Below are 21636 nucleotides of genomic sequence, written 5' to 3'. Positions count from 1 at the left end.
AACCCTGAGGTAGCATGGCACTACTCAGATGTGAACAGGCCGTCCAGAGATCTAATCCTGAATATTTATGTTATATGAGTTAGTATATTACATCTGTTTCCACTAGAGAGGGGTTAATGCCCTAGGGAGACGTGTTTGAAGACTGCATAAAAGGCTAATGTATTTTATAATAGTCTTATATACACTGTGTTCATGTGTGTGAGAGTGAGAGCATGTGTATATTTCAAACCAAGCATCTATCAAACAAAAATAAGCTATATATTCCTTTTTTTTGTACAATAAGATAGTTTATTCATCAGATTCTATGTATGAGTCTTCCTTACTTGTTAAATATGACCCTATACGTTATAATTCTCTTGAGCTTCAGTTTGAACAAACCCACTGCCTGAGAGGCATCGGCAGTTAAACTGAACAGACAGACAAGGTGGCTTGAGAGGAGTGACAGGAACATCTCTAGCTGGTTTGGATCCATAGGAGGAGGTTCTTCTGAAGGCCACGTGGGATTGCATGGATTTCAATTCATCCTGCAGTGACGGCCTTCTTGGGCACAGAGGGATTGTGCCCCCAGCTCTCCTGCCCTGCCCCCAGCCTTTGGCATGACCCATGAGTTCCAGGAAGGTCCTAGGGGATAGAGTTGGGGGATGGGCACCGACTGGCTTGGTAGCTGGAGTTTCTTGGGATTCTTTTTTATTTTTATTTATTTAAAAAAATTTTTTTTTTTAACATTTATTAATTGTTGAGACAGAGAGAGACAGAGCACAAACAAGGAAGGGGCAGAGAGAGAGGAAGACACAGAATCCGAAGCAGGCTCCAGGCTCTGAGCTGTCCGCACAGATCCCGTTGCAGGCTCAAATCCACGAACTATGAGATCATGACCTGAGCCAAAATCAGATGCTTAGCTTACTGAGCCACCCAGGCACCCCTAAAATCGTTTTTATTATTTATTTTTTGGTTAGATTTCTTTTTTTAATTTTAATTTATTTTTAAAATTTATATCCAAGTTAGCATATAGTGCAACAATGATTTCAGGAGTAGATTCCTTAATACCTCTTACCCATTTAGCCCATCCCCCGCTTCCACAAACACTCCAGTGACCCTCTGTTTGTTCTCCATATTTAAGAGTGTCTTATGTTTTGTCCCCCTCCCTGTTTTTATATTATTTTTGCTTCCCTTCCCTTGTGTACATTCGTTCTCTGTCTTAAAGTCCTCATATGAGTGAAGTCATATGATATTTGTCTTGCTCTAATTTCGCTTAGCATAATACCCTCTGGTTCCATCCATGTACTTGCAAATGGCAAGATTTCATTCTTTTTGATTGCCGGGTAATACTCCATTGAATATATATACCACATCTTCTTTATCCATTCATCCATCGATGGACATTGGGGCTCTTTCCATACTTTGCCTATTGTTGATAGTGCTGCTATAAACAAGGGGATGCATGTGTCCCTTTGAAACAGCATACTTGTATCCCTTGGATAAATGCCTAGTACAATTGCTGGGTCGTAGGGTAGTTCTATTTTTAGTTTTTTGAGGAACCTCCGTACTGCTTCCCAGAGCGGCTGCACCAGTTTGCATTCCCACCAACAGTGCAAAAGAGATCCTCTTTCTCCACATCCTCACCAACATCTGTTGTTACCTGAGTTGTTAGTGTTAGCCCTTGTGACAGGTGTAAGGTGGTATCTCCTTGTGGTTTTGATTTGTATTTGCCTGATGATGAGTGATGTTGAGCATTTTTTCATGTGTCTGTTAGCCATCTGGATGTCTTCTTTGGAGAAGTGTCTATTCCTGTCTTTTGCCCATTTCTTCACTGGATTATTTGTTTTTTGGGTGCTGAGTTTGATAAGTTCTTGATAGATTTTGGATACTAACTCTTTATCTGATTGTTGTTTGCAAATATCTTCTCCTATTCCATCAGTTGCCTTTTAGTTTTGCTGATTGTTTCTTTCGCTGTACAGAACTTTTTATTTTGATGAGGTCCCAATAGTTCATTTTTGCCTTAATTTCCCTTGCCTCTGGAGACGTGTCAAGTAAGAAGTTGCTGCAGCCAAGGTCAAAGAGGTTTATGCCTGCTTTCTCCTTGAGGATTTTGATGGCTTCCTGTCTTACGTTTAGGTCTTTCATTAAACCATACATTCTTAAATTTTTCCTCTTAAGCATTGAAAACTATTAAACATATAATATCAGAAATTACTATGGACTTTACATATATCCATCTGCTTCTCTAAAATCGCAATTTGCGTTTTTCTTCTAAAAGCATGTAGAAAGCACACCAGTGAATTGTAATGACCTGGGAATAGGAGAGTAGGACTTAAAATTAGCAAGAGATGCTAAGAAGGAGAGAGGAAAAGTATTCTCAAAAATAGGGACCAAAGAAAGAAGGAAGTTCGAACCACTATCAAGTTAGAAGAGACTCCAATTTTTTTTAAATTTTGTTTAACGTTTATTTATTTTTGAGAGAGACAGAGACAGAGCATGAGCAGGGGAGGGGCAGAGAGAGAGGAAGACACAGAATCCAAAGCAGGCTCCAGGCTCCCAGCTGTCAGCGCAGAGCCTGATGCGGGGCTCGAACCCACAAACTGTGAGATCATGACCTGAGTAGAGGTCAGACCCTTAACCGACTGAGCCATACAGGCGCCCCAAGGCTCCTAGTTCTGAGTGTGGGAAAAGCAGTCACCGACTCCAAAACTTGTCTTTGTTCCCCAGGCCGCTGTCTCTGATCAGGAAAGGAAGAAGATGAAGCGCAAAGGAGATCGGTACTCCACGCAGACCTCTCTCATTGTGGCAGCTCTGAAGCGGTTGCTGCCCATTGGGTTGAACATCTGTGCCCCTGGGGACCAGGAGCTCATCGCTCTGGCCAAAAACCGATTTAGTATGGTAACTTTCCTGTTCATACCGGTGGTAATGATCACTTGACCTCCAGACTCAAATGTTTAGACTCCCTTTTTCTCACTGGTCTGTGTCAGGATTTCATTTCCGTTAGATGTTTGAGTAAGCAGTTTTTCTGTGTAGGCAAAGACTGCCCATTTTTTGGGGGGGGGGCGCTATTTTTCATTTCTAAATTATGTTGATCACCTCCAGGGAATATTCTGAAACCCAGTAGAAAAGATGCAAACAAGTTTCTGGCAGCGGGAAAAAAAATGGATTTCATATGAACTCCTATATAAAATTTGTTATGAAAAATGTATTCAAATTTAGGAGGGATAATTTTTCAGTGTGAGAAGCATCATGGACTGTGCTGATCGTGGTTAGATAAGGTGTTGACTTTCTAAGTCAACCAAGTTGACTCTTCGACTTGGCAAGCATCAACATTTCAGTTCTCAAGATTTCTTTATGACCTCTGTTTTTTCTCTTGGTGGCTACCTAGATGCACTTTTTCAAGAATATACAGCGGGATCATTATTTTATATTTATGTAAATGGGAGGACATTTTCTTTTACCCCCATACCCACGCGGAAGCACCTCTCTGAATATCCAGAATTGGATACCCTGAGATAAGCAAATCGAGGGGACATTGTGTCACCATGGGCTGCACAGATGCAGTTCTGGTGGTGGTCATTCTAGTATTTGATTCTCAGGGTATGTTACTGGATCAGAGGGGGGTAGTATTAAATGCCAAAATTACTTTCTGGAGAGTTCAGAGAATGATGGAGATATACCCCTGTTTGATCACAAGGGAACACACCTCTGCCCCCACTTTTTGTGAACCAGAAATTCCATTCCAGTGAGTCTTAAGACACTTCCCGTAGAGTCGATGTAAGTTGGTACCTTGTTTCCGGTTCACAGCAGTATCAAGAAATAGTCTGAAAAAGAATCCCCCGCATTTGTGGTGTGTTTGAAACCCTGTACGTAGGTTTGGGCAGACATACACTATTTCAAAAGAGGCTGGAGTTACTTCTGTTGACTTGTGACAGTTGATGCATTCATGGTAAGACTTCTTTTAGGTAACATTTATTTCTTGACAGAAAGACACTGAGGATGAAGTACGAGATATAATCCGCAGTAATATTCATTTACAAGGCAAGGTAAGCCAAATTTAAGTACATGGTATTTATGAATTTAGTGAATCTCTCTTTAGAATAGTATTGCAAGTAATGTCACTTTAGCAATTCAAATAGTGAAAACATATTATTTTAATCAGTCTTTATTCTACTTGCAAAACTCTTGGTATTAAAGACTCTCAAGATAAGTAATGTGTTTTATTTACTTTAAAAAGTCAACGTAGATCACCAAAGATTTTTAGACTTTGAAAAAAAATATGTCACCATTTGAAATAAAGGTTGGAAATTTCCTTCATTAGCTGAGTTTGAGGACTTTTGGGACATGGAGATAGGTGGCCATAAGAATTTGAACTTTTTCATTCCAGAAATTAAATATATGTCATTAGAAGTCATTAGTACATAGGAGATATTAAGACTTGCTGTAATAGAAATAGATGAATAAATGAATTTACCTAGGGAGGTAAAGGAAAACATAAATGTGGGTAAAAAAAAAATTGCTAGAAGTAAGTACTTTTTGTACTACTTTGTAGTACAATTATTTGGAAATTTTTCATACTAGGGGATAAATTGTTCATTTGTTTACAGAACCCGTTATGCAATGTAAGAAGTCTAGCAATTTGTTATCTTGATTCAGCCTATTTGCTTGTATTCTGGTGTCCCTTCTGGGAAATTTTTTCAATTATCACAGTGTCCAAATGTTAACAAATAGTGACCACAGCATAACGTTTGCTTTTCTGGGTATTAAAATGTTTCTTTCCAAGATCAAAACCATATTCTCCTTTTAACACTTATGAGCACAATATGATAAAGGTGAGACATACCTTTCCAATATTCACAAGGCACAGACACTGATTTAGAGCACATTTCGTGTGCACTTTGATGTGTAGGTACTCATATTATTTAGTAATAACTTGGCCAGAATGGGAGATGAATGCCTTTTAGAGTTCAATCTCTTCTCAGATTGCAAAACGATTATGAGGATTTTAAAATGTATTAGTAAAGCCTCTGCCTGAACCTCAAGTGAAGGGTTTGTGCTTCATATATGGGTGTTCGAGGAGATCCTGTAGTCCATGCAAAGGTCTCGGGATCCCCGGGACTCAAGACCACACTTTGAGAAACATGGTCCAGGACAACCATTACTGAGTAGAGACAGGAGATGTTCAGTACCTCTGAACGAAGGTTCTATGCTCTTCTAAGGAAATAAATAAAAAACGATGTCTTGAAGAAGCAGAAGGAAATCCGATTATATTCTAGAAGTTTTTTATAGTAGTACTGAGGGCAATTTATGTTGTGTCTTGGGGAGTCAGAAAGAGAGAGGAGAGCAGAGAAGGAAACACATTTATGATCAGCATTTCACTTCCAACTGAATGAGACCTGAAAATAAAGCAGTAATGAATGCATATTCTTTTTGATATTTCAGTCTATACTTGTTTTGTGAAGAGTCAGGCACATATATTATGGGGACACACAGACTTACAGAAGATGAATTCTTTTATTCCTAGCACCTTCTTGAATGTATTGTCTTGAAGTTGTAGGATGGGTCATCCTGGGGGCCAAAAGAAGTAATTTTATATGAGAAAGAATAAAGATGCTACTTATTTTACCAAATATAAGTAAAAATGCGTATTTCTGTCTGGAAGCACCAGGCACAGTCCTCAAATGAAAAAAAGTATGTGGAGGAAAAATATTTTGTTTTATCAAAGGACAGATGGTGTCTACAAGCCATTCAGTGTATAAAATCCTGTGTTTGCCCCTAGATGAGTTATTTTTCACATGTCAAACTATGCTTTCTTGGGCTGGGAGTTGTGAAGTTTTAGATTTGTCCATTTACTTCTGCTTCATTACCCTCAGTCCCCCAGTTTTCATGGAGACTTGAAAGGGGAAGAGAAACATACAGGGATGACTTTGCCTATTTTCAATAATATAGTTATTCTATATTCTTTCTTTGAAGTAATGTGATCTTTTCCCTATAAAGATGTTTATATTTGTCCATTTCTACGATTTTATAATAATCTTTCTCAAAAACGTACAGAATTCAGTTGTATCTCCCACTCAGGAAATTTGACAATTTTAAAAAGACTCCTTTATTATAAGAATATGATTTTATATTCCTCCATTGTTTTATATTTGATATCTTTGTTTCAATGAGACTAAACTCAGTTGCAGAGTCCCTGTATTTATAGATAAATGAGATCCTGTATCATTGCCTGTAAAAGTAAGTATGTAAATCTTTCAGTGTTTGACCATGAAAGGGGAAGAGAAAGATAGATCACTTTGCCTACTTCCTTGCCTTGATCATATCCAGCTCATCCTTACATTCTAGGTAAAACTTCACTTGTTCAGGGGAATCTTAACAGCCACCAGCAGGTTAGGTCCAAGCTCATGATACCTTATCTTTCTCTTGAGTAGCTCTCCTCGCAACTGTACATATTTAATTTCTGTCTTCCCCACTGGATGGTAAATTTCATGAATACAAGGTCTTTCTCTGTGTTGATCTCTTCATGGTGTTTTGACACTGGGCTACACCCAGTAAAGTAGGTCTTCCCTTCCTTACATCGTAACCTTGTATTTTTGAAACTTTTTTCCTTTTTCATGCAGTTGGAGGATCCTGCTATCAGATGGCAAATGGCTCTTTACAAAGACTTACCGAACAGGACTGAAGATACATCAGATCCAGAGAAGACCGTAGAGAGAGTATTAGATATAGCAAATGTGCTTTTTCATCTTGAGCAGGTTAGACTCAGCATGGATTCCATAGTATTTGCCTTAACCGTGTAAAAACATTTCAAAGATGGTATGTGTTAATTTGTTAGCTATGGGTGGGCCAAAAACATGTGTGTTCAGCTCACTCATTATAAATAATATATGATTCAGGAGTGCTTATACCTAATAAGCAAATTTCCAAGCTTGTAATTTTTGTGGCAATATATAAGTAATATATTTTGAGATATCACGGCCTTTGTTTTATTGTCTTTTCTCAAAATATTTCTTTTTTAAAAAATTTTATTGATTTATCTTGAGAGAGAGTATGTGCGTGTGCAAGCAGGGGTGAGGCAGAGAGAGAGGGAGAGAGAGAGAATTCCAAGCAGGCTCCATGCTGTCAGTGTAGAGCCCAAAGCAGTTCTCGATCCTCACAACCATTAGATCATGACCTGAGCCGAAATCAAGAGTCAGATGCTTAACTGACTGAGCCCCCCAGGTGCCCCAAAATATTTCCATATTTATACAGATAAATAGGATTATACACTTAATTTTAAATCATTCTAACAAAAATTTCAGGAGTTACCTGATTTCATGTTCTATGTATCATTTTTTTATTACTGCTCATAACAACATGTTTGAGATGCTTTCACTAGTTTAATATTTGAATTTTTTTGGTTACTTGCCTCAACTTTCCTTTTATTAGAGATATTTTTGAGCTAATTTTCTCCAAGATCAGCAATAAATATATTTGGATAACAGCTACGGCATCGATATTAAAACTGTGTGAGAATAGTGGTTTTATATAATTTTTCAGTTGTGTCCTATTTTAAACTACAAAGTTTACTATGTGTTTGACTTCTGTATTCATTACCTTTGTTTAACAATTCTCAAATTGAGAGTATTCGAAAAATTATCCATCAGTGGGTTACGTTTTTGTGTAAGGAATCTTCTGGCCTAGGTAAGATATTTGCAATAGAGGGACATTGTCCCTGTGTCTAATGAGGTCCATTTGGCAAAATGACACCAGAGTGAGGGAGTTCAGTGTGAACCCAACAGTGTGATCTGTCACTGGGCTTTCATGACAACCTTTACCTGATGTGGCAGATCTCACATTTTTACAGTACACATAAAATCATAAAATGGCCTGTGTCATCTCAGGAACTTTGTCACGTAAATGTTTTGCAGAATATCTTAGCATAACAATGACAAAGATTTTTCTTTGATTTCTATTTTATATTATCTGGTGATATTTCATCCCTGCCTTGACCAGTTAAGTCACATACAGATATCACCTAACGTAATATCCTTTTAATTTCCTTGTTTGCTTACTTACGTGACCCTCAAACATTAATAACTTCTCCAGTGTCATGCGATCTGTCACTATACCTGATGAGATGTAGCTAGGATACTCTCAAACCATATGGCTATGGACATGTACTCACATTGTGTAACACCACAATATTTATAATATATAACATATGTAATATACATATGTAATATGTACTATATAATGAACTTAATATTTCCCTCAATATCTCCATGAAATATTAAATAAGTACAAATTATCATTCAACAGAAGACAAAACTTAAGGTAATGAAATTTTAAGTGATATATAAAGTCCTAGAGTTGTTTTTCCAGAGTTTATACATATTTAAGAAAGCTATTGGGGAGACTGGGTGGCTCAGTCAGTTAAGCATCTGACTTCGGCTCAGGTCATGATCTCACGGTTCGTGAGTTCGTGAGTTCAAGCCCCACGTCGGGCTCTGCGCTGACAGCTCAAGCCTGGAGCCTTCTTCAGATTCGGTGTCTCGCTCTCTCTCTGCCCTCCACCACTCGCTCTCTCTCTCTCTCTCTCTCTCTCTCTCTCAAAAATAAATAAACATTAAAAAAAAGAAGAAAGAAACACATATTTAAGAAGGCTATTAAATGTCTACCAGAGAACTATTCCTGGCAGCATTGTTCTACCGTAAGGTTTTAACTCTTCCTGGTTTTTATGCATATACCTGGATTTGCTTGAATGAGTATTAGATACATGAAATGAAGCTTATTGAAATCTGATAGTTTTATTATATTCACATATTACATATTGACACATGTATTCAATCATAATGGATGAAGTCATTTGTAAAGTAGTGAGATTCATTTTCTGAAGCAGTCGTTCCTTCCCTGAACATTTTTTGAGTGCACGACCATATGGCAGCATTATACTTCGCAGGTTCAGGGAACTGAACGTGGTCTGTCTACTCAAGTGAGTCATCCTCTAGTACAGAATGTGGATAGATAAATATGTAATAATACAGATGTGCTGGGATACAAAAGATGCTGAAGAGGCTATAAAAGGAGTCCAGGCTTGATCTAGTTATGAAGTAGGTGATCCCCATAATCTTAAAGGAGAAGTAGGAATTTTCTAGGAAAAGGTAAGGGGGTCAGATTTTAGTGCAGGCCAACTATTTTACAGATGGTTAAGAACATGAGTAAAAAGAAATCATCAATTATCAAAGAATAGAAAAGAGCAGAGGATGTACCACAAGAGGAATTCATGCCTTCAGTACCTCTATTCTGATGTTTATTTGTAACTCAGTCATAGAGTAGCTTGTGATGAGTATCTTCACCTGCCAAACTCAGTGCATAAACAGTGGGCGCGCAGCAAATACTTAATTCATCGTAGATATCAGCAACCTTTGCAATTATATATTTTGTGCTGTACATCTGGTAACTTTTGTCCATGAGAGTAACCTGTCTCCTTGGGATTTCCTAACACTTAAACTCGAGCCAAGCTAACACAGCAGCACCTCCCAGCATTTGGACAGTGAGAAGAGAGGCATTAAGCACGTCTCACGTATAGTAAAATGCGCTGCCAAGTGATAAGCTTCATGATGGCAGACACCTTTTCTACCATGGTCACTACCGTATCCTCAGTGCCTCACTATTGCAATGTGTTTGTTGACTATCACCCACACCCATCAGAATACCTTATTCCCAGAAAAAACTACCTCATACAGCCTGAATATCAGAATGGCACTGTAATGCATTGAGTCTAGTTGAACGATACCAGCCTTGATTCACTTAACACAGCCACCAAGAAGAAAATCGAAGTGGACAGTTGTCACAAAGCGTTTACTGATCCTGTGGAGGGAGGACCATCATGGATATAAATAAGTGCTTTCCAAAGACAAGTTGCTTCATTAAAATTTCTAAGCCACTCTAGTCCAGACACTCTTAATGTTTTCTTCAGGCATTATACAATTCATATTTTGACCCTTTACTGCAAAGGATAATAGACTTTAGATTTATTTTTTTAGCTAACGCAACATTTTTATTTCTTCCAGAAATCTACATCTATGCACCGGAGATATTACAGTCTGGGAAGTACAGTGCTCAATTACCTAGAGACTACTAATTAATTTAGAATTCCATGTTGTTGGTTTTTTTCCTCTCTAATACTTATAATTAATCTCTTTTTCCTCTTGGAGCTCCAAACACCATTAGCTAAATAAATAGCTTGCTTGCCTCATTTACTGCAACTTTGAATTCTCATTTGTCCCTATCTAACAAAATAATAATGTATTTTAACATTTTTGCAAAATTAAATTCTTTTCCTCACTCCTAGTAATGTGTTCCTGAAGCCTTGTCATTTTCTCCCCATCCTGTTATAGTAAGGAACAGTTGAAATTTCGGTAGAATTTTCTATGTCTGCCTCTATTCGTGTTTACTGCTGTAACTCTCATGATAAAATTGGTCGAAATGGATACATAAATAAGAATAGGTTGATTTTTTTGCATAGGCAGAAAACATGTTTTAGAACCATAACCAGATTCTGAAAAGGCTGCAAAATGATTTTATGTAGAATGGTTTTATATTTCTTTGATTTTACAGATGACATAGCTTCTTAAGTACACACTACTGGGGAGATATTCTGTTTTGACTAAAGAAAATACACAGCATTCAAAACTATTTCCAATTTAGCGTTGGGTGACTTCTAGGACACGGGCTTTCCTATAATAATTGCAGGGGTACTTTGGGAATTGTAATTCCAAACGTTTTTAATGTAAAAGGCACAGCTGTTTAATACAGTATTGTTGAGGGTAAGTCGGAGTTCAACATATTTAATGTTTTGTTTGTATCGTTTTTACCTCAGGTGGAGCACCCACAGAGATCGAAGAAAGCTGTATGGCACAAACTTCTGTCCAAGCAGAGGAAGAGGGCAGTGGTGGCCTGCTTCCGAATGGCTCCTTTATATAATCTGCCAAGGTCAGAATTTTTTTAATGTCGGCAATAGATGAACGTTCTTTTTTCCCTAGTAAGCTGGAGGAGCATCGCGTCTACCTTAACAGGAGTGCAGTAGTCTGAGAGAAGAATGCAAAACAGGTCTTGGCTCTTTTGTGTAATGCCTGAGCTTGTTTTTCTTTGTTGGGTGATCTCAGAGAACTGTGATGCGCGGTGCAGTTATTCAATCACTTCTGAATACCGAGGAAGTTATGCTCACGTATGTAAGGCGGGGTAGGGTAATTAGGAACTCTCTCTTTGGAGTCAGACTGCCTTGATTTGAACCCTGGCATGTCAGCTGATGCCTGCATGACCATTGGTCAAGTTTCTTACCTGACTTGGTTATAGTTTCCTCATTTGTGCCATGATGAGATTTGCCCCATGGAGTTGTTCAGATTATTTAATGGATTGAGGTATAGGGTGTGCTTAGAACCAAATTTAGCACTATTAATGTCCATTGCTGTTTATTATTTCTTGTGGTTTTCGGTCTTGGGGAAAAGAACTGGTATGGATCTAGTTTATGGGAATAGCAGAAAGGTGTTTAACCGTCCCTCAACCTTCTCTTAGAGCTACAGCTGGCATACTCATTAACAGAGAAACTGGTACATTTGAGTCTGACTCGGTGGCCCAGGTACCATTTCAGCCTCCTTGCAGTTTTCCTAAGAAACTGTGCTCTTTCCTCTCTGAGCTTTGTATAAGTGGCATCGTCCCCACATCTGGTAAACAGGACTCAGCTCAACTGCGTCTCTTTTTTTGGAATATCTCTGACCCAACCATACCATGCCCTTCAACTCCTTGCAAATGGAACACTTCCTCCTCTTTGTTTCCAGAACACTCTTACAGACCTCTCATTGTAGGCACGATCCTGTAAGGTTGGGCCTATTTGTCTCTCTGATTCAGACTTTGAGATCCTTTATTTTGGTTCTTTTTTTTTAAGTTTATTTATTTATTTTGAGAGAGAACATGCACGCTGAGCAGGGGAGGGGCAGAGAGAGAGAGAATCCCAAGCAGGCTCTGACTTGTCAGCGTGGAGCCCGATGCGGGGCTGGAACCCATGAACTATGAGATCGTGACCTGAGCTGAAACCAAGAGTCAGTTGCTTAACCGACTGAGCCACCCATGCACCCCTGGACTTTGAGATCCTTTAGAGTTTTATTCAATTTTATATCCTTAGTACCTGGAACACTGACCTTCAGAACATCTTTGAATAAATAAATGAGTCAGAGAATAACAACACAAAATACAAACCCCTCCCCCAACCCTCAAACAAAGCAAACAAAGAAACTTCACACTTTCCCCTTTCAGTGAGACAGCTGGATTCCTTGCCAAGGCACATTCACTGAGTATAAAATACATTAATTTCCCCCTCAGACCATGTGCCACTTTAAATTCTCTAACTCAGTTATGGTGTCACCAGTTAGTCAATAGAACATTAACCTTGAATCCATAGTTTTACTCCTTTTCTGGTCCGTCCTGTACAGTCATTCTCCAGATTCCATCAGATTTTTCTTAGATCTCTTTTCACATTGCTATCCTTCCTTTTATGGCCACCCCTCCGGCTCACGTGTTTATTGCTTCATATCAGGTTGATGGCAGCAGATTCTGAGGTGATTTCCCTGATGTTATGGAATCTGCTGTTCCACTTTCTCACGTAACCTTCTCAAAATTGTATCCTTTATTGCAGTGGTGCTCAGACCTGGCGCTTTTGGGAAATACATTCAAATTCATTTAAGAAATATCCAAGCCTCAGCCTGTTGGATGAGAATTTCTGTGAGGGCTTAGCAAGTGTATCGTTTCAAAGCCACTCAGATGATTCTCTTGTACCAATATTGTCGAGCCTGTCCTTTGTCATGTCTGGCCCGTGCACAGGACTTTATGGTGATTTCTAGCATTCTAGATGCACTGTCAATTCCTCTCCTTGGTTTTCCAGGCCCTTCATAAACCTATCTAACCACGTGTCTCATGACTCCGTAACTCACCATTAGTTCCATTGGCCTCAGCTTTCTTCCCACCCCGTAATGACACGTCTCCTTTTAACACTTCTGACTTTCTCCTAACGCTTCTAACTTTCTTATGATGTTCCCTTATGGTCATGACTTTCTCTTATCCTTTCCCATGGTGGTGTCTTATCCATACCTCTCATCGGCTTCATGATGAGTTTACTTATTCTTTTAGTCCTCGCTATTTTTTTTATTTTTTTATTTCTTAGGCCACCGTTTATCATCAGTATTCCAGTATTTAATCTTTGGGTGTATACTCTACTAAGTTCATGCAATACGTTTCGTTTTGTCATCCTCAGGGCCTGTGTCTAATGTCAACCACTGACTAATTCCTTATTAATCCTTATTATATTGTTTGCCGAAGCCACTTGATGTCATACTAGCTACCGCTTAATGACCATCCATATACCCCATGTGCTTTACATGGCTTATCTCATTTTAAGTCTCTGCAGACTGAAGTGCACATGGGGTTTTCCCAGTTTTATCAATGAACAAAAAGTGAATGTTGGTAAAGTGAAGAGTTGACCAGCATTATGAAGCTTAGAAATGGCAGAGCCAGAATTTAAATGCAAGTCAGAATGTGCTACGAGAAGCCTTGCCTTATTGACTACCATGTCTTGCCTGTGCAATCAAGAGTGGGAAGTTTATTTTTATCTTCTGTCTTTGAGCGCACCGAGAGTCCAGTGATAAAGCACCTGTCCAATTTATTTAAAAACAAAAACAAAAACAAAAAAAACTCTTTGTTTGAAATTATGCTTCTTTTTTAGGCACCGGGCCGTTAACCTCTTTCTTCAGGGATACGAAAAGTCTTGGATTGAAACAGAAGAACACTACTTTGAAGATAAGCTGATAGAAGATTTAGCAGTATGTCTTAATGGGGCTATAAGTTGAAAGAGGGCTTGGGTCTGGTGGAGTAACGCTGGCGTGACCAGGTTATCCTATCACAGCGGAGAGAAAGCACCATTGCAGTGTTGGTCCTAGGAAACTTTCTATTCTTGACTGCTACTGCATTCAATGTTCAGGGAACATCTTATTCTTCTTACTTCAGAGATCTCATCAGCACCCAGCAATTCCGAATTTCAGATGAATGATAGAAGTTTATTATAACCAGGCTTTGACTCGATTATTCTTTTAAATTCTTCTGCAGAGCACCTTTAAACACCTTAGAACCTAGCATAGAACTATAAAAGCTGAACCATATAGAAGTTATCCACCAAAAATAAGTTGAGGGTTAACAAAAGCCAATGAAAAGTAGCTGGTTTTTAAAAACATATGAGGCAGAGAATGATGGGACTAGACGCAAGAAGAACAGGAAGTCATGGTAAAATGCATTAGATGGAGACTAGATTTTTGGTCCCACCATTTTGGACAGGTAAAGGTGCTCTCGTACTGAGAGGAGAGGAGTCTTCATCTTTTTTTTTAAATCTTTTTTTTAATGTTTATTTCTTTTGAGGGGCACACTGTGCAAGTGGGGAAGGGGCAGGGAGAGAGAGGAGAGAGACAATCCCAGGCAGGCTCCACCCTGTCAGCACAGAGCCCCATGTAGGGCTCAGACTCACGAAGCCATTAGATCATGACCTGAGCCAAGATCAAGAGTCAGCTGCTTAACTGACTGAGCCACCCAGGCGCCCCAGTCTTAATGTTTTATAAGTCACGGACCTGATTAAATATCTGATGAACCAGGGTGCTCAGTTGGTTAAGTGTCCAACTTCAGCTCAGGTCATGATCTCGCGGTTCGTGAGTTTGAGCCCCGCATCCTGCTCTGTGCTGACAGCATGGATCCTGGAGCCTGCTTCGGATTCTGTGTGTGTGTGTGTCTCTCTCTCTCTGCCCCTCCCCACTCATGCTCGCTTGCTCTCTCTCTCAAAAATAAATAAACCTAAAGTTATTTTTTAAAAATATCTGATGAAACTATCTTCTCAGGAAAATTTCCAGGCATATGGTCCTCTGGAATTTTGCAGACTAGTTGGAGGTTTCTTGATTCTCAAGTTAAAGACCTCATCTGTTAACATTTTTTTTTTAACTCCCAAGTTATCAGAGAATATTGGATAAACTGATATAATTCATGAAAGCCTGACCCTGACTATCCCTATATATTTTAAATGAATTCTAGTTTGGCTTTAGAACCAAAACAACCAATAGAATTTTGGGTATCTTACAGACGTGTACCCAGTATCTACAATATTAACCTTTAAATCCAGGAAAGAACATCATTTATGTAGAGAGAAAATCAGTCTAAATGGTTAAGGCCTTGGAGATACAAAAGTCATTAAACCATTCAACAGACAGTCAAGATTAATTAACTCTACAGTCAGTAAAAATGCTTTATAATTTTCCTCATGTTAAAAGTTCTAATAGTACAAAACTATTCTTTGTAAGTTTAAAGTAACTGAAAATAAAAAATGTAGAAGTGGTTCACACGTTAACTTTTAGCATTCTTTCCCTGTCATTGCTTGTGTAGGCAAAGACGATGCTATGTTTAATAATCAATTTTCAGTGTTGTGCGGACTAAACTTTTATACTTGGAACAACCTAGGATATTATTGTAATTCTTTATAAATTGAGCCCTCCATAAAGCTGACATCTCTGTACCAAATACACCCCCAGTTGTGAATCTGCTTCCAAGAATGGCAGTCAGAATTTGTAAGTGATGTGAGTCATCCTTGCCCATAGTGTTTTTTGGTCCAATTATTAAATAACTTTTTTTAAGCTGCATAATTTTGCAGTGATTATGTAACCCACACACATATGCACAGTGTATATAAAACACACACGTGCACGCACAATGCCTCTAAAGCATGCGTGCACACGTGTGCGTGCACGCACGCACACACACACACACACACACACACACATACACACACACACATACGCCAGAGCAGGAAGAAAATAGCTTTCCTTTTATTCATTGTTCCTGACCCTCACACTGCTCCTGAGTTTGAGTGAACATTTCATTTCAGTGTGAAATTTTATCAATTTGGTTTTTTTGTAGAAACCTGGAGCAGACCCTCCAGAGGAAGAGGAAGGCACGAAGAGAGTCGATCCCCTCCATCAGCTCATCCTTCTGTTTAGTCGAACAGCTTTAACAGAGAAATGGTATGGTTGGGACGGTTCGTGTGAGCATAGGAAGAACAGATAAAGAAACCCATGTCTCAGTATCCCGTGTGTCACATATTCATGTTTCAATTTCATCTGACTCTTGTTAGGAGAGAGAATTGTTCCAAGATAAGACCAGTCTGCCACACACCTGTGGGCCAACATTCATGCAAGTGCAGGCTTTGATGTCTACCTGTGAGCTCCAGTTTTTCCTAACAACTTAGTCATCAGCGGATTTACTTGATCCTGAATCTTATAAAATGAGTTTTTTCTTCATCGCAAATGGCCTTCATAAATAAAAAAAGGAACCCAAAGCAAATTCCAGTACACAAAAAAATGTGGGCACCCAAATTTCCTGGGTAGATTGTGCAGTGGGTCTTAAGAAACCTTAGAAGGTGGGTGAACCATCATCTCCACAGGAAGTTTCTTTGAGGTCTATTTTGAGGGCGTTCTCCATTTTCCTTGGCTTTTGCAGCCTGGTTCATATGAATTTCCCGGAGCCACAAAGGCTGACCCTCTGTGTAGTTAAGTAAGCTTTGCACTCAGATGCCCAGTAGTCAAAATGGGCTCAGCGTCCGCTCCTCCTAGGGAGCACTACATAGATTCGCTCTGTGGAGGAAACCTTGGAGAGGTTATAAAACATTTATCTGCATCCCTGCCATACAAAAGGAATCCTCCTTTGCCCAAGGCCTCCCTCTGGTTCGTGCAGAAGCCGGAAGATAATTTAATTATCAATCCTTTCCGCCCGAGTCTTTTCAGAGTCTAGATAAATTCATGTGACCTCTATGCATGCCATAATAATGCACATTTCTCCCCCTTAGCCAATGTGATCCATTCTTCTCTCACGATGTCTCTCTCTCTCTCTCTTATTATTTCCTAACTAACAAAATCATCTCATTCCTAAGCATAGAGCAACCCTCTGTCTGGCCTTGTCAGGTAATGAGGTATTTTCATAAGTGAATTTTTCTGATGGCTGAAGCTTTGAACTGCTGAAATAGCTTTGCAAATATTAGGTAATTTTTGATGGAAACCTTTCTTCATGAATTAATGATTTCCATACGCTGTAAGAAAAGGATTAGTAAACATATTTCTTAATTTTTGAGAATCACTATGACCATTGTATTTTTGGGGCAATATAGTAGCATCAGAATTTGGGGAGTCTTTCCATCCAATGTCGAGTATCGCTTCTGCTGTCAAAGCCCCTACCTCATTTAAATTTGCTTGTTTCAGCTTCTGTAGTTTCAAGAAAATGAAAGCTATACATTGTGTGTAAGTCACTAGACCATTTATTTTGTGAGATTTGAAGGCCTCTTCTGGAAGGTAAGGCGGGACAGGGACAGCCGTGTAGGTCTGAGATCTTTGCTGATTCTACAATATTTCTGAATGATGACTTTGCCTAGGTTTTGTGTTTATTTCATTTTAAAAGGGCATACTGGTTGAAAACTAAAGGTTATTTTACCATGATGGTAGTTCTGCTCATGACAAGCCTCCCACTTAAAAACTCATGTGTTGTTCTTGTTTTTCATAGCAAACTGGAGGAAGATTTTTTATATATGGCTTATGCAGATATTATGGCAAAGGTAAATAAATCCATCTTGACTTTAATGTTTAATTTGAATAAAGGGAAATCACTTTCATCTGACATAAGGATAAAAATCTATGTACTTTGGGGTCTAGATAAAATACTGTTAAATCCTAGAAGCCTGAAGAGGCATTAATCTTAATTTTCCACTTGCTGAATGAATCTCTGTTCAAACTTCCTTGACAGGTAACCATTGTTTCCCCGTTCACATTTTATTTACGGGGAGCTAATTTTCCAAACATTCACTCACTCATTCATTCATTCATTCATTCATTCAACAAATATTCACTGGGCATCAAGGTATTGTCGATGACATGGCCAATAAGAAGAAAATGCATACACCCTTCCTGGAGTTGATAGTCTGAGGGAGAGAAAACAAAATGCAAGCAAGTGATCGCAAAAAGCTGTGTCGAGTTCAGTGGTAGCAGTGCTGTTAGTGGTACAGGAGCTGGTGCGTAGTTGGGAGGCCCGCTTAGTCTAAGGTTTACGGGAGTCCGTGACTGTCCAGTGACAATGGAGCATGTGAACATAGTAACAGTATTTCCTGAGTCTTTGTTTCATTTATATCTCACAATAGGAGGGTGAATGAAGGGGTGAATTAAAAGAGGAGTCAGGGTGTCTCTGAAGCTTCTCACGTGGGCAGTTGGGTAGATGGTGGTACCCGATACTGAGATGGGGAGCCCGGGAGAATTGCGGGCCTGGAGTGAAGAGGAAGGATGACCTATTACATTGTGGACTTGTTAGTTAAAAATGCCTGTGTACTGAGAACAAACCGAGGGTTGATGGGGGGGTGGGAGGGAGGGCGGGGTGGGTGACGGGCACTGAGGAGGGCACCTTTTGGGAGGAGCACTGGGTGTTGTATGGAAACCAATTCGACAATAAATTTCATATATTGGAAAAAAAAATGCCTGTGAGACAGCCACGTGGAGATGTCAGACATGTGATGAGGCATTCATGCCTGACATTCAGTATATCAGGGATGGCTTATACATACAGATTTGGGATTTACCGGCATTCGAAGGGAATCGAGGTCATAGACATGGATGGTCTTGCCCAGAAAGAGAAGGCGTCTCTTCCCCTCTGTAGAGGGGAAGGCCTGCGCCTGCGCCTCTAAAAACATGGGTTTATGTTTCTCCTTCTAGAAGAAAAGAAACCCGTTAAAAAAACAGGCAGGTGGAGAATCTTAAGCATGAGCATATGTAGGAGCTGTAGACCTAAGGGAGTAGTCAACAGAATCGTATGCTGCTAGGAATAGGGATGAATAAGGTAAGAATTGAAACTTCTCTAGGATTTAGTACATGGGCATCATGTGACCATGGTGAGAACAGTTCCAGAAGATTATGGAGAGGGGCCATTGGTGGTGCTAGCGCCATATTATGGGGAACTAAGCAGAGATCCACGAGTGAGGAGATGTGGCCTAGATGTTTCTTTACTAGAAGATTGAGAGAGATGAGAAGAGAAAAAGAATATCTAGATGGAATTGTGACGTTGAAGGGGGATTATTTTTGTTTGCCGTTTGTTTACTTGTATTTAAGAGAGAGATTTGAACGTGCTTCTGTCCTGGTGGTCAGGAGCCAGTAGAATGGGCAAGGAAGTTATTTGTGGTGTAGCCTCGAGTGAATGGGAGCAGGGGGAGAGCACAGGCTACAGAGCATAAGGAAAAGTTGTTACCTTCCAGCTTTATTTTAAACCATAACCCACAGGGGTGCCTGGGTGGCTCCGTCGGTTAAGCATCTGGCTCTTGATTTTGGCTCGGGTCCTAATGTCATGGTTCATGAGAGTGAGCCCCACGTTGGGCTCTGTGCTGATGGCATGGAGCCTGCTTGGGATTCTCTTTCTCCCCCTCTCTCTCTCTGCCTTTCCTTCACTCGTGCATGTGCACATGCTCTTTTTCTCTCCCTCTCTCAAAATAAATAAATAAACATTAAAAAAATAGAACCCACAATAAGAAGCACATTTATACAGTATATTTATGGAAACATGAAAATAGGTAGGTTGAAAGAAAATTTTCATGAAATTAATACCCTTCCTATGAGCAATATAGTCTGATATTTTCTATTTAAATAAAAACGTTATTTAAAAATTTTTTTATGTTTATTCATTTTTGAAAGACAGAGACAGAGCACAAGCAGGGGTGGGGCAGAGGGAGAGGGGGACACAGAATCCGAAGCAGGCTCCAGGCTCCGGGCTGTCAGCAGAGCCCGATGCAGGGCTCGAACCCATGAACCGTGAGATCATGACCTGAGCCGAAGTCCGACACTCAACCGACTGAGCCATCCAAGAGCCCCTGACATTTGATGTATTTTTAATTCTTATAATTTTTTAAGTTATTTTGAGAGAGATGGGGGGGGGAGGGGCAGAGAGAGAGGGAGAGAGAGACAGAATCCCAAGCAGGCTCTGCACTGACAGATGCAGGGATCAAACCCATAAACTGCGAGATCATGACCTGAGCCAAAATCAAGAGTTAGAGGCTTATTTGACTGAGCCACCCAGGCACCCCTAAATTTTATAATTTTTAACATACATGATCATTTCTTTAATTAGAGTCAGACCATATTCCAAAGCCAAAATATTTTTAAAGTTCAGCTCTATCATTCAGTGTTAAATAGCTCTTTGCAAGTATGCCGGCCACAAGCTTGTTAAATGTGGTTTCCCTGTGTTTATGTTAGTGGCTAGTTTTGATGATTCATATCAAACTGGGGTCTCTGGAGGTTGCCTTTCTTCATTTTGAAAATCCTCATCCCAAAAACTGAGGTAACCTCTGTGGAAAACAGTGTGGAGGTCCCTCAAAAAAATTAAAAATAAGGTACTATGATCCAGGAATTATGCTACTAGATATTTACCCAAAAAAAAAAAATGAAAATAATAATTCAAAGGGCTACATGCATCCTTATGTGTATATATAGCAGCATTATTTACAACAGTCAAAGTATGGAAGCAGCCCAAGTGTCCATCGATAGATGATTGGATAAAGAAGATGTGGTGTATATACACAATGGAATATTGTTCAGCCATAAAAGACAGTGAAATCTTGCCATTTGCGACAACATGGATGAAGCTATAGACTATAATCCTAAGTGAAATAAGTCAGACAAAGATAAATACCATATGATTTCACTCATATGTGGAATTTAAGAAACAAAACAAACAAACAAAGGAAAAAAGAGACAGACAAACCAAGAAACAGACTCTTAACTATAGAAAACGAACTGATGGTTACCAGAGGGGAGGTGGGTGACAGGAATGGGTGAAATGGGTGATGGGGATTAAGGAGTGCACTTATCACGATGAAAAAAAAATGGAATAAACAGATGACTATTAGTTCAATCAGCATTATGAAGTACAAATGTAGAGTCACTTTACTCACAATCCCTCTGAAGATTGTGCATGTGCATGTAGGGAATAGTTTGAAGAGAAGACTATTTTTTTCAGTGCTGTGAATTTGCCTATTTTTTACAGAAAGCAGTGTATCTTTAGGCTGCTGTTACAGGCATTATGGTCATTATTCCTTTCTGTTTTTAGCTATATGGTTAATCAGTAAAAGTATTTTTATTTTTTTATTTTTATTTTTAATTTTTTTAATATGAAATTTATTGTCAAATTGGTTTCCATACAACCCCCAGTACTCATCCCAACAGGTGCCCTCCTCAATGCCCATCACTGACTTTCGCCTCCCTCCCGCCCCCCATCAACCCTCAGTTTCTTCTCAGTTTTTAAGAGTCTCCCTCTCTAACTTTTTTTTCCTTCCCCTCCCCCATGGTCTTCTGTTAAGTTTCTCAGGATCCACATGAGAGTGAAAACATATGGTATCTGTCTTTCTCCGTATGACTTATTTTACTTAGCATCACACTCTCCAGTTCCATCCACGTTGCTACAAAAGGCCAGATTTCATTCTTTCTCATTGCCAAGTAGTATTCCATTGTGTATATAAACCACAATTTCTTTATCCATTCATCAGTGGATGGACATTTAGTCTCTTTCCATAGT

The 21636-nt window shown here is 39.3% G+C and overlaps 1 protein-coding gene across 2 annotated transcripts in view; it reads left to right on the top strand.

Moving 5' to 3' along the window:
* The window catches only part of RYR2 (ryanodine receptor 2), a 754822-nt gene that overhangs the window by 635472 nt on the left and 97714 nt on the right, over nucleotides 1–21636 (top strand). For both annotated transcript variants that reach the window (XM_049646094.1, XM_049646095.1), the window contains 8 exons: nucleotides 2707–2877; nucleotides 3966–4025; nucleotides 6600–6734; nucleotides 10035–10071; nucleotides 10845–10956; nucleotides 13739–13835; nucleotides 15964–16067; nucleotides 17596–17647. In XM_049646094.1, the coding sequence (XP_049502051.1) occupies nucleotides 2707–2877; nucleotides 3966–4025; nucleotides 6600–6734; nucleotides 10035–10071; nucleotides 10845–10956; nucleotides 13739–13835; nucleotides 15964–16067; nucleotides 17596–17647 (768 nt within the window). The remainder of the gene's footprint in view (nucleotides 1–2706; nucleotides 2878–3965; nucleotides 4026–6599; nucleotides 6735–10034; nucleotides 10072–10844; nucleotides 10957–13738; nucleotides 13836–15963; nucleotides 16068–17595; nucleotides 17648–21636) is intronic.

Source organism: Panthera uncia, chromosome D2 (assembly GCF_023721935.1).
Source record: "Panthera uncia isolate 11264 chromosome D2, Puncia_PCG_1.0, whole genome shotgun sequence".
NCBI classification, from domain to species: Eukaryota; Metazoa; Chordata; class Mammalia; order Carnivora; family Felidae; genus Panthera; species Panthera uncia.
Note: the sequence above shows the minus strand (reverse complement) of the source record. Positions and strands in the feature narration are given on the sequence as shown.